Source organism: Cryptomeria japonica, chromosome 9, assembly GCF_030272615.1.
Source record: "Cryptomeria japonica chromosome 9, Sugi_1.0, whole genome shotgun sequence".
Classification (NCBI taxonomy): domain Eukaryota; kingdom Viridiplantae; phylum Streptophyta; class Pinopsida; order Cupressales; family Cupressaceae; genus Cryptomeria; species Cryptomeria japonica.
In genome coordinates, this window is record NC_081413.1 from 483,364,106 (window position 1) to 483,376,794 (window position 12,689).

The 12,689-nt window shown below is 35.4% G+C and overlaps 1 protein-coding gene across 1 annotated transcript; it reads left to right on the top strand.

The window, feature by feature from the left end:
- The first annotated feature begins 2,034 nt into the window (after positions 1-2,034).
- Positions 2,035-3,640, top strand: LOC131058103 (pentatricopeptide repeat-containing protein At2g37320-like). Its single transcript, XM_057992113.1, has 3 exons — positions 2,035-2,121; positions 2,315-2,538; positions 3,337-3,640. The coding sequence occupies exons 1-3, from the start codon at positions 2,035-2,037 to the stop codon at positions 3,638-3,640; spliced, it is 615 nt and encodes a 204-aa protein (XP_057848096.1).
- The last annotated feature ends 9,049 nt before the right edge of the window (positions 3,641-12,689 follow it).

A 12,689-nucleotide genomic window follows, 5' to 3' on the forward strand; every position in this document is an offset into this window, starting at 1 on the left:
GAAAGAGTATGAAAAGAAAAGGATCGAGACCTTAATCAAGACAATTGACAAAGATAGAGAAGGTCTTTTTGTTAATATGGATCAAATCATAGAAGCATTGAAGAGCGGAGGTAAAATTTTGTCTACTATTTGCAATTTTCATTGTTCTTTGATGATATTGACAAGAAGAGAAAGAAAGCTCAGCAGGAGCTAAAGATTTTGAGTGGATCATTTGACCCATTAAATGATTCAGCTACAATTTTTGGTAGATATGATATAGTAGTACAACATAAGATTAAGGCATATGAGGTAGAACAAGTTAAGAGGACTACATCATTGTAGGAGTTATAGACTCATCTAGTCCTCGAATTAGAAATTTTGCAGAGAGGATACAAAGAGACAGAGGCAATTTTGACTACACCTGAAATGAGTACACTTCATGCTATGGAAGAGTTTGCATACTAGATCTGAACACACATTGAGATTACATCTACTCTTTTGGAGACATGGGAGAATGACTTGAAAGTCTTAAAGACTAATTTTGTTGATGTTTTTCTCAGAATGTAATTGTAAACTTTTGAACTCTTATACATTTGGTAATGCAAATTTTGGTGTGTTGTATTCATTTGTTTCAAATGTGTTTGCTTACCTTTGCCATTGTTGTCAAAGGGGGAGTAGTACAAGTCAGGTCAAAATTTTGTAATAGCATGCAATTGCTTAAGGGGGAGTTATGTATTTGTGTTGAATCATGATTATTGTAATGTGACACTTAGACAAAAATTTCCGAAGTGTTGCCATCAATGCCAAAGGGGGAGATTGTTGGCTTGATGATGATGATATTCTTGTAATAGGTTGATTGATGAATTTATTTGTGTTGTCATTGATGGCAACCATGTTTTTTTAGTCATCTAAGTCATCTAGACCAACCGGTATAGCCTAACCAGTAGTGGAATTTGTTAGATAGCAAAACTGCTAAGTTGTTGTCAACCGGTAAATAGGAACAAAGCGATGATCAAGCTATCGGTAGGGATGATTGGTGAATAGTTAGACGTTGCGGTTTTATAGGAGTGTTGGAGACAGGAACATGCACCTATGTTCCAAACCGCATCAGCAGATTTAGTGTATTGAGCGAGTTCTGGTGAATTTATCAGTCATAGTCAAGAAGAACAGAGAATCAGTAAAGTAGAGTTACTTTGATCGGTAACTGATAGACTTATTGTTATGTTTTTAAGTTATGAATTGTTTGGATGACATGAGAAAAATGTAATGAGTGGGAAAATGTAAAAGGTGACTAGATTCAATGAATCTAGGGAATTGTTCCAAGGTTCTTAGTCGACTTAACAGAGTTCTTTATAAGGAGATGTAAGTTGTATGATTTCATGGATCAAGAGTGAGAATTTGATCATGTGGTTGAAGGAGAAGTTAGGGTTTGATTTTTAGTCAGTGATAGAAGCAGAGTAGAAGCGGATCTAATCAAGCATAGAGGTGATAACTTCAAATCAGTTGAACTTGTTGTCTTCCTAACAGTTGCAGCAAGAAAATCCTCTAACAAGGTCACTTCTAACAGGGTGCGGTAGGATCCTAGCAGGTCCAAAGGTGAAATCCTCTAAAAAGGTGACACATTAGATTGTGTTTATAAATCCTAGTAACATGGGTAGCTCCTAACAAGACTGGGCCCTAACAGGACTTATTGTATAGCTCTTAACCGGGCTAAAACACTCTTAACCGAGTGTACCCCTAACAAGGTGTTGTATGACCTTAACCGATCAGATCTCTATACTACAGATAGTTGATCTTTGTGGGTACTAATTCCCACCATGGTTTTTCCCATTTGGGTTTCCACGTGAAAAAACATTATGTTATGGTTTGCTTGCTTTGTTGGATGTTTGCTTATGTGGTTATATTTCTTGCATGCATATTGATTTTCAAGTTGGTGAAAGGTGTTATCAGATTTATTAATTTTTTTCTTTCACTGATTCAGCCCCCCTCCCCTCTCAGTGCCTTATAAGTTTATCACAGTTCACCATTTCTAGCATCCTCCCAGTGTGTGCCAAAATGGGTTCTTTGGAGTTGGGTATGGAGATCCATCGAGGAATAATTCAAAGTGGGTTATTGAGGGATGTTTTAGATTCAAATTCCCTGGTAAACATGTATGCAAAATGTGGAAGCATACTCAAGGCACATGAATTGTTTGATAAAATATGCAATCCAAATGTTGTTTCATGGACTGCATGGATTGCAAAGTATGCACAAAATGGTACCCTTGAGGAGGCTTTGAGGCTTTTCAAGGAAATACCTCAGCATAATGTGGTCTCATGGAATGCTATGATTGTAGGATGTACACAGAATGGTATTATGGACAAGGCTTTTTGAAACAATGCCTCGGCCAAATGTGGTGTCATGGATTGCGGTTAATTTTGGGCATGCACAGAATAGTTTAGTTGAAAAAGCTTTGGAGTTTTTTGGTCAAATGCAATCGACTGGCGTAAAACCAAACTCAACAACTTTTTCTAGTGTCCTCACAGCATGTGCCAAAGCTGGAGTACTAAAACAAGGCATGTAGATCCACCATAAAATAACAGAAAGTGGATTTTTGTCAGACGTTGTAGTTGTGAACTCTCTAATAGATATGTATGCAAAATGTTGAAGTGTAGATAAGACCCACAAAGTGTTTTACAAAGTGTCTCAAAGGGATGTGGTCTCATGGAATGCAATCATTGTTGGATATGCATAAAATAGGTTTTTTGAGAAGGCCATGGAGATTCTAAAGCAAATGCATTTGGTAGGTGTAAATCCAAACACAACAACCTTTACCAGCATTCTCCTAGTCGGCACCAAATTTGGATATTTGGAACAAGGTGTGGAGATTGATCAAAGAATAATTGAGAGTGGGTTTTTGTCTCATACTGCAATAGAAAATGCCTTGATAGATATGTATGTAGAACGTGGGAACATACAAAAGACATGCGAACTGTTTGAAAAATCCACCATCCTAATGTGGTTTCATGGACTATTGCAATTGCTAAATATGCACAAAATGGGCTTATAGATGTTAATTTAAAACAAGCACAGAAAAATATATAAACAACATAAACAAAGAAAGAAAATTAAAAAAAACACAAGACAACAAGATTTATAGTGGTTCACCATAAAGGCTACATCCACTCTCAAGAAGGGAACTCTCTCTATTAATCAATCTCCAATACACCATACATAGACTGCACCCAATCATTTATACAATCATATTCAGTTACGAAACAAAGAAATGAAGAATGTGAAAGGTCATATGACTGTTGGACTTCACATTCCTAACAATGGAAAAGACATTGCAGATGTTTAAGCAAATGCAATTATCAGGTGTAAAGTAAAACTCAGCAACCTTTGCCAGTATCCTCCCAGCATGCGCAAGCTTGGAGCTTTGGAACAAGGTATGGAGATGCACCAGAAAATAATTGAAAGTGGCTTTTGGTCAGATGTTATTGTAACAAATGCCTTGATAGACATGTATGCAAAATGTGGCAGCATAAAGAAGGCGTGGAGACTTTTTGATAAAATGCATCATCCTGATTTCATCTCATGGACTGCAATGGTGGCAGGATATGCAATGCACGGCTATAGCACTGATGTTCTCAAACTCTTTGAACTAATCAAGCTATCTTGAACCAATCCCAACAGGATAAGCTTCCTTTTTGTTTTGTCTGCATGCTGCCACTCAGGTTAGGTGGTTGACGGATGTACATACTTCAATTGTATGATTGAATGTTATAGTATTGAGCCTACAATGGATCATTATGCATGCATGGTTGACCTTCTTGGCCGTGCTGACTATCTTCCGGAAGCCTTAAACTTTATCATCAAAATACCAGTCAAACTTGATGTCGTTGTGTGGATGTGTCTACTTGGTGCATGTCGATTACATTAAAATATCGAACTAGGAGAATTTGTGGCAGCATTCCTTTTTGAGCTAGATCTATAAATGTTGCACCATATGTTCTTTTGTCAAACGTTTATGCAGAAGCTAGTAAGTGGGTAACCTTGAAAGGAGTTTGCCTTCTGCCACACATGAAGGAGAGTAGTTCAGCATCAGCATTGATGTCTTGCAGCTTCTTCATGAGATTCTCCTGATTTTATTCCAGTTTAACAATATGTAATGTCCCCTTTTCTTTAGTGATCACATGAGAGTTGATTAGCCTATTTCACGTCATCCTCATAGGCTAATTAGGATATATAAGGGATGATATGTTGGTCACGTCATTAATTTCTATTGGTGAAGAAATAAAAGGTGGAATATTATTTTATGAGATCTTATATTATTATTTGGTGAGAAAAGTTTACTTTATATTATAAAATAAAATTATAAAAGTAAAGTGACTTTATTTATAAAAAAGATAATAAAGTTGTAAAGTGACTTTATAAGGAGTAAATAAAATAAAGTGATTTTTAATCCCACATTGAGAGTGGAAGCTCACCAATGATTTGGAAAGTCTTTATAAAGGAGCCTCGTCCTTTTCCAAAAGAGATTATGTGATTGTTCGATACTTGATATTTCTCCTTAGTTGTTGGCATGATAGTGACAACCATTTTTTAGGACGAAACTCCTTGGATATTTGTAGGTTGGATGGAAACCCAACTCTACTTGTGAGATGGATTCATTCAGAGTCCATCATTGAGCTTATTTGTAAAATTTTAGGCAGATTTGTGGAAGTTACAACTAGGGTTTGGACACAATAATGGAGCCATGTTGGAGGTTGAAGGTTACATGAATTTATATGTTATTTCTAGCTCCGGCGACCTCTTGCAGGTCATGTTTGGAAATGATTGCAGAATTGGGTATGTGTTGCATGTATTGTTCGTAATTTCTTAGTAATTGCAATATCAAATGCTATTGTAATAAGTGCTAAAATTTACCATTCCAATAGTAATATACAAGGGTAAATACAATTCCATTGTGAAAATTTTGTTATTTATATTTATTGCATGTTCTTATCATTGCATGCACAAGAATATTCAAGATATGAAATAAACACTAGGCACATATCTAAACAAATTCATAAATTCCATCAAAATTCAGACAATAGGATATTTCACAATTTGGGCTTGGATGTTCTTTACTTGCTTCCCAAGTTCCTTCTTGGCTTTCAATGAGCCCTGCATAATCTAGGAAAAATTGGCCATCTGAACAAGTATCTTGTAGTAAAGCCTTTGTATGGTGATTGCCTAAGTAAATCCGATGTAAGAGTAAGAAGAAATATGTGCCTCAATTTCCCAAATGACTAATTATCAGCTGCCTAAATGATTCAGAAAAGGGTTGCTGGAAATGTTAGAACCTAGCAAGGTGGTTTCCTAAGACAATATGCAAGAGAAAACAATAGGGAGATCGTTCTAAGCACTTTTTAGCACTTGTACATCCCCAAATAATGTGCTTTATATATTCCTTCTTGCTACAATACAGACAGATTCTACAATTAATAGTGATGAACTAAACTCTCTTTCTTTCAGGCACAATGACATTCAAAGTGTGATATTGGCTTTGGTTTCTTATCTTTCACATGATAGAGGATGAGATTGTTGTAGTCAAGATGGTTTCTTTTATTGTGGTACAGGTGCAATGTCATGGGAAAGAAAGAAGTAGGTCAAATAACACTCTCGTTAGTTGAAGTTGAGTATGTTGCAGCCACATCAACAATGTGTCGAGTAATTTGGATGAGGAGGATATTATCAAATTTTTATCAAATTTTTTGCAAGTTTAGGAGGAACCAACATCAAGATACCACTTCGTCAGAGAATTAGTCAGCAATAGAGAGATTTGATTTGAAGATCAATTAGCAGACATTTTTACTAAGGCATTACCTAAGGAGAACTTTGAGTATCTACAAAAAAATATGGGAATGATTGATGTTGAAATTGGAACTCACATCAGGCCAAGTTTCAAGCATGTCAAACCAATTCAACAAAGTCCCAAAACAAGTCCAAAATCAAAAGCCAACTATGTCAAAACCTCGCAAGGATTCAAATGTGTCTCCAAAGAAAGGTAGCTCTATTACAAAGCTCTTAAAGAGAGTCCTAATTAATTTTTCTAAGAAAGATCAAAATCATATGCTCATGTTTAGCAATGGCTCACTCCCGCATAAACAAATTGACTTTCTAGTGGCCTCTATTCCTAGACCTTTTGAAGCTTTTCAAGAACCTCCCATATCATCTCTTAAAGCTTCACAAGAGAAATTTCCACCATTGCCTCCAAATGATACATCAAATAATGCATCCTCCCAAGGGTTGACTACAACAAAAATACATGATAATCTATGTCTTTATACCAATACCTTGTACTATTCAGAAATGTCAGATCCATTACCACCATGCACTTCATTTCCCATCAAATCTATTGTAGAGATTCCCATACAAAGTCCATCTCTCTCATGTCAAAGCATTTATTCCTTGTCAGGATCCCCTGTGTATATCCAAAGTCCAACCCCATGTCAAGAGGATGATTCAAAACATGAAGAAATAAGTCTTGAAACAGATCAAGATCAAGACCCTAAAACTTTTCCATTACATACTACATTTGACCAAGATCCCATTTCCTTTAATGATCCCCCTATTCCTATCCATTATATCCAAGAACACAAGACTTTTTCAAGTCCTATTGGCATCCCACTCCTTAACCAAGGTCGAGATATCCCTTTCATTCTTCCTAATGATCCCATTGAAATCCAAGAGTAGGGAACTTTTAAAGAGGAATCTAATGATCTTCCTCCTTGTAAAGATCAAATTATCCCTTTAAATCCCCCACAAGATCCCTTTGTTCCTCCATCTCCATGTCTTAATCATCCATATACACCCCAAGATCTCATTTGTTTAGATGATCTCATTATTCCTCCCATTCCGTGTCACGAAGAGCCTATCATTGATCTTGATCCCCCTCATGCTTCTAACATGTTGATGCAAGATGTTCATGAACCCTCGACATGCACAATGGGTTCTTCCACTTGGGTCCATTTTGATTCACTTCATGATCTCCTCATTTCTACCATAACATATTCACCTCATAATGTACTTGTGTCTTCTTCCCAAAATGAAGAGTATCCTATAGTTCAAAATATTTGTTAAGGCAAAGGGGTATACCTTCACAAGATAGAACCCCTTCGTGTTAAAGAGAATCTTAACGGTCATGGCCTCAATGACATATTTCCTCAAGACGTTGGTACCCCTGCTAAACCCAACATCCCTCCAAAATCCAAACATCTCCCTTCTCCTTCATCCCTTCCATCTATTTTAGGTCCTTATATCGCTTCATCCCCTATTCAATGTCAACAAAGGCAGACATCCTTGAGCACCTTCTATCCATCCAAAATACCTCCATATCATTCCTATCCATCCATACATTCCTTTCCCCCTCCAAGCAATTTGGATGCCAATCATAAAAGTCATAAGTCCAATAATCCACTTGTATTCAAGGATCAACATGTCCAATCTAATCGACATGTCAAAACAAAGAAAAATATGATCCAAAAAGAAAAACAGATATCCAAAAGGCCACCAAGGCCAATTTATCATAAAGCAAAGTCCAAATCTATATGGGTTCCTAAATCCCTTGTGCAAGCAATGTGTTCCAAGGAACCACAAAAGCATGAAAAATCCAAAACAATGTGGATTCCCAAGCAACTCCTTGAAGCACAAAAGTCATAAGAAGCATCGAAATTGGCATCCAAAATTGTTGTTCCTCTATCCAAACATTTCAAATATATTCCTCCATCACCTCCTTCATCCATTTTGGGTCCTTGTGTCTTGAAATCATCATCCTTTCCTCCATCAAAAACTCAAAATCTGAAATCCACTTTTCCTCCATCAGTCCACCACCCCTCAAGTTGTGTGCCAATATTGATCTTGCCTGCATTTCCATATGGTCAAGCCCAAATCTTCCAATACCTATCCATTATCAAGAACCTCTTTTCCATCCTTTCCTCCATCCTATCCAATCTTTTGCATAAATCCTTATCCTTAGTCCCATCTCATTTCCATATCATTATCCTACCAACGTCCTTGAGCATACTTTAAATAGACATGGTCCATTTTTCTTGGCTAGTATCCAAATAACAAGATGCTTGAGTCCTCATTCCATCCCCTATCGTGTGTCTATTTTCTACTAAAAGTAAAAAAGGCAAAAAAAAAAAAATTGAAAATTGAAAAAAAAAAACAAAAGAAAAAATAAACGAAAAAATGAAAAAAAAAAGTAAAGAAAAATAATTCGTCCTCTGGTAAAAACCTGGAAAACAGGCGCCTTGGGCAATCGTACCCCTATCATACCCTCCATTATCCTATCACCCCTCATGACCATATCCCCTTTTTCCACCTTTGATCTTGACAAGGCTGAAGATCTTCATGAGCATCATATATCCTATTCACAACTTTCAGTCTATCATAGCTTTTGGTCTTTATCCATTTTCTTATTACAACTTTTCATCCATATTCCTTGGCTTATTGCAACCTTCTACTATCCCTTAGCCTATTGCAACTTCAAACCATATCCCTTATCCATTTTTTATCTTGCTTATCCTATCCATATTCCATCACCATCTATACACTCTTTTTTTGTCCCTTGATCTTGATCTGACATAAGGACTAAAATACAAAACATGGTTTCAAAAACCTCTTGACATGTCCCTCATGTCATTCCATTGTTTTGCATTGTCATATCCAGTCCCTTATCCCATTGTGTGATAGCACTTGGACATTGCATCCACTATATCTCCATAATAAATGGCCTTTGTCTTCCCTCTATCTACCAACATTTCAGCAAGCTTATTTATCCATTTGTCATATTCCTTGCCTTTCTAGACACTAGGGGCAATTTAATGTGTAAAAGTCTTGAAAAAATGACTAAAAATAAAAAAATATCCTTAAAAAACACTAAAAACAAAAAAATGTCCTGAAATAATCCAAAAATATTCAAAAAATGTCTTGAAAAAATAAATAAGCATCGAAAAAATATCTTGAAAAAAGCACCAAAAAAATCAAAAAGTTCAAAAACCCTAAAAATTGGAAAACAATCAAAATCCAAAAATAATCATTTGCATTTCATCAATAAATTGGCTCTTTTGTACAACAATAGACATTTGAGTGGACATAGAACAAATAACACATTAAACATTGCGCTTAACAAATCACATATTAATAGATGAACTTTTCAACCAAGCAAGCATTCAAACTGATTGAAATTGTCATGTCAATCAAACAATATCAATATCATTATTAGTCTTTTCATCAACATTATCATGGGTCTTATACAGGGTGTGGTAAACCAGACTATGTCCTGTCTTAGACAGGGTACTACATTCCCTGAAACCAAACAGCATGATCATCCTATCATTAAAACGCAACCTTATTAATTTTGGCAACAAGGTCAAAATGGTTGTTTGACTTGTTTGAATTTGTGAATCTTATTTTTCACTGATTTATCTTCGATCATGTTCCTATGCTACTCAATGATGTCACTAAGTGATTTAGAGTGGCCAGGATGGCTCATGGTCTTTCTTGTTTTTCATTTTTTGTTTGCGGAGTCTTTCATAACATTCTAGGGCAAGTATGTCTTAGTATTTTTTAACCATTCCTTGTATGTGATCATGTTTGTCTTACACAAAGGGATTGCATTATTGCCCTGGCTTTCATTGCCATGGTGTGCCACATCCATTTTGCCATATCAAATAAAGGTTCTCACCTACTATTTGCATTTGTGAAAGCAAGATTTCATCACACTAATCATTCTTCACTTCTCACTTGTGTTTCTTCCAGCTAACATTTCTTCTATCCCATCAATCCTTCTATCTATTCATCAAATCAATCCTTATCATGCTCTCTATTCTATCTGATCAATCGAGAATTTCTCCATTTGATATCAATTAAATCTTTTTCTACAATCAATTAACATTCTTCCCTTCTTACTTACATTTTTCTCTTTCTTCATATTTTCTCTTTCTAACATTTCTTTTCTTCTTTCGAGAGATAATTTATTTCTTTCGTACATAAACAATCTCTCGAGGGGGCATCCTACCTCCATCCTACGGTCTACTGGGGCATGATTTCTTTAAAAAAAATTATTTGAAACAGCACTCAGAATCACATGTCTCAAAGAGGGGCAAAATAAATACAATATTCGTGATAGGATAAAACGTAGAAGAAATACATAGATTAAACAGAAAAAAACATAGTAATGAATTGGTCTCTGATTATAGAACAATTATGTATTTCTTTTAAAACAACATTTACATACATGAAGAGATAAAAATTTATTTATAGAAGTGAAATTAATGACCATAACTACTATCATTTACACTGCATTATGAACTAGACCTCTAAACAGTTATAAATAAATATAGAAAAAAGCACGTCGCTTATCTGACGCTTATCGGAAAAGTAAAAGGTGAAGCATACCCATTTAAGAAAGAAGCAGTTTCCGTTTGAGCGAATAATATTAAAGCAGTTCCTCTCGTGCCATTTGATGATGTTAATGCTCCAGTAGTTTATACTGTTGAAGCGAAGACAGGGTTCTTCAGCAGCTAGTAGAGAGGTTGCCGATCGAGTTTACCCGATTCCAGACGCAGCTCCAGAAGCAGATGGACTTCACAGAGAAAAAGGTGGGCTCGGGTTAAATAAAGCAGAGACAACTACCTTTCTAGTTTATAAGCGAATAAATGCTGCCTATACCATCCTAGCATCCCCTGCCCTTGGTGGTGGAACTTGATCGACCGGATCAGCTGCCATTGGTGGGCCATCAACTTCAATTGCTTCTTCGACTGGATCAACAAGATAAGTTGTGACCTCGACTACTACTGGTGGTGGTGGATAAGCACCTGTCTCTGCGCCTATCTCTGTCCCATCTTTACTGCGTGCTTCTGCTGCTTGAACCGGATCTGCCATGGCTTAATCAAAGGAATAAACTAGGTCAAGGTGAACAACTGCTTCATATACATATGGAATACATGTATATATTCATTATATGCATATATGTACCATACTTGCTTGAATCTTACTATTGTTACAAATGATTGTTTAAAATGTAGTAAATATTCACAACTATTGTAGCATATAATCCATCATTATTATTAAATTGTCTTACATTCAAGATGGTCATATTATTATTGAATGTTTTATCAATTTTAGAATTTCTATGTTGTGTGTGTCACTTATCTTTGGGCTGGTGAAAGATTAGTTTTATAATATCATCAATAAATGAAGATCTACCAAGGTCAAAATGAGAAATTAGTTTTGCATTAGAATGTATACACATATGAATATGCTTTCATGATTAAATATATGAATAAATATATTAAACATACATGTGATATACCTTCTTTGTAAATATTGCATATTCTTAATACGACGAATCTCCATGCATTTTATTATAAGTCTTTTTGTTTATTAAGTTATAGATTTAGACATCATTGCATCAAGAGCAAATTGATTATGAATATTCATACTAAGAGTATCTTGCATATAGAATACTTGTCACATGAATAGTAGTGTGTTTCTCATCTTGCAAATGTCAATACTCGCATTATCATAGAAGGAGAATCATGCAATGGGTTTATATAGACATTTATAAACATATAAGAAAATGGATAGACATGTGCTCTTAAGTGATATTGTATGCGTTATGCGATATTGTATGCTCATAGGCGTTTTGGAATCTTTTTGGATTGCATTGGAAACTATAATAAGTCTTGTATTGGAGATGGGTCTCGAGTCATTGAATTGACGTCAAATAAATAAGATGTTGCATAGAATGTCACAATTGCATCATTCTTGCTAGTATTACTTTGCTAGTCTTCTTTGTGTTGGGTTGGGAATCTTTCATTTCATGAAAGATTTTGGAGAAATGTAAATATTGTGGTAGGGTGGAAACGCACTCCAAAAATGTTCTCATGCATAGTAAGTCAAGTTGTTCTAGGAATTTCTATCAAGAGGATCTCCATGCTCTATTCTTATGTACTCAATGTAATTGACCTTTTGGTCTGTATTGTAAAGGATTTTGTATCCTTATATTCTTCTTCGTAATGGCTTATTATAATAGACAATCATATGTAAATATCATGTCTCAAATCTTGTAAATTTGAACTCGTGACTTTAATTTATGCTTATTTTGTGATTGATGATAATTATGAAAATAAATAATTATGAAGGTCCTTACACTAATTGGAATCAGCATAACGAAGATTGCCTGGACTCACCAATAATCACTAGGTATAAGATTCCTTGTTTGACTCTTAAATAGGTGTACAAAAATAACATATAAATAACAATTGTTTTTCTAATCCCCCAAAGACTTTGCAGTTACGATCTACCACTAAAATTAGTCAAAATCCAATTTCCCTAAATTCTCAACATACTCAATAATACAAAAGAAACATTTTATTAGCCCCTATTCAATGGTAAATTGGTTTACACCAATTATGTCCAAACAACCATTAAGAGACCTAAGATATTCTCTTAATCGCTAAGTCCAATTAGCTTGGACATGAACACCTATTCTCATAAAAGACAAACGAGCATGTAGTTTTGTTGGGAGCTCAAACCCTTTCAGCTCCTGAAATGAAGTTTGTGATTTCAGTGCTGGAAGGTCAAAATGTTAAAAGTAGTTGCCACAAGTAACATTCAAAAAGGCACAAGAGCACTGAGGGCAGATCCTATTGCTAATGCTTAGTTTATTTTGGCTA

Excerpts from the sequence above, each read along its gene's own strand:
- LOC131058103 (XM_057992113.1), top strand. The coding sequence starts at position 2,035 with ATGGGTTCTTTGGAGTTGGGTATGGAGATCCATCGAGGAATAATTCAA. Across the intron at positions 2,122-2,314 it reads TTTTAGATTCAAATTCCCTG|GATGTACACAGAATGGTATT; the intron begins GTAAACATGTAT and ends CTATGATTGTAG. Across the intron at positions 2,539-3,336 it reads GGAGTACTAAAACAAGGCAT|GTGTAAAGTAAAACTCAGCA; the intron begins GTAGATCCACCA and ends TGCAATTATCAG.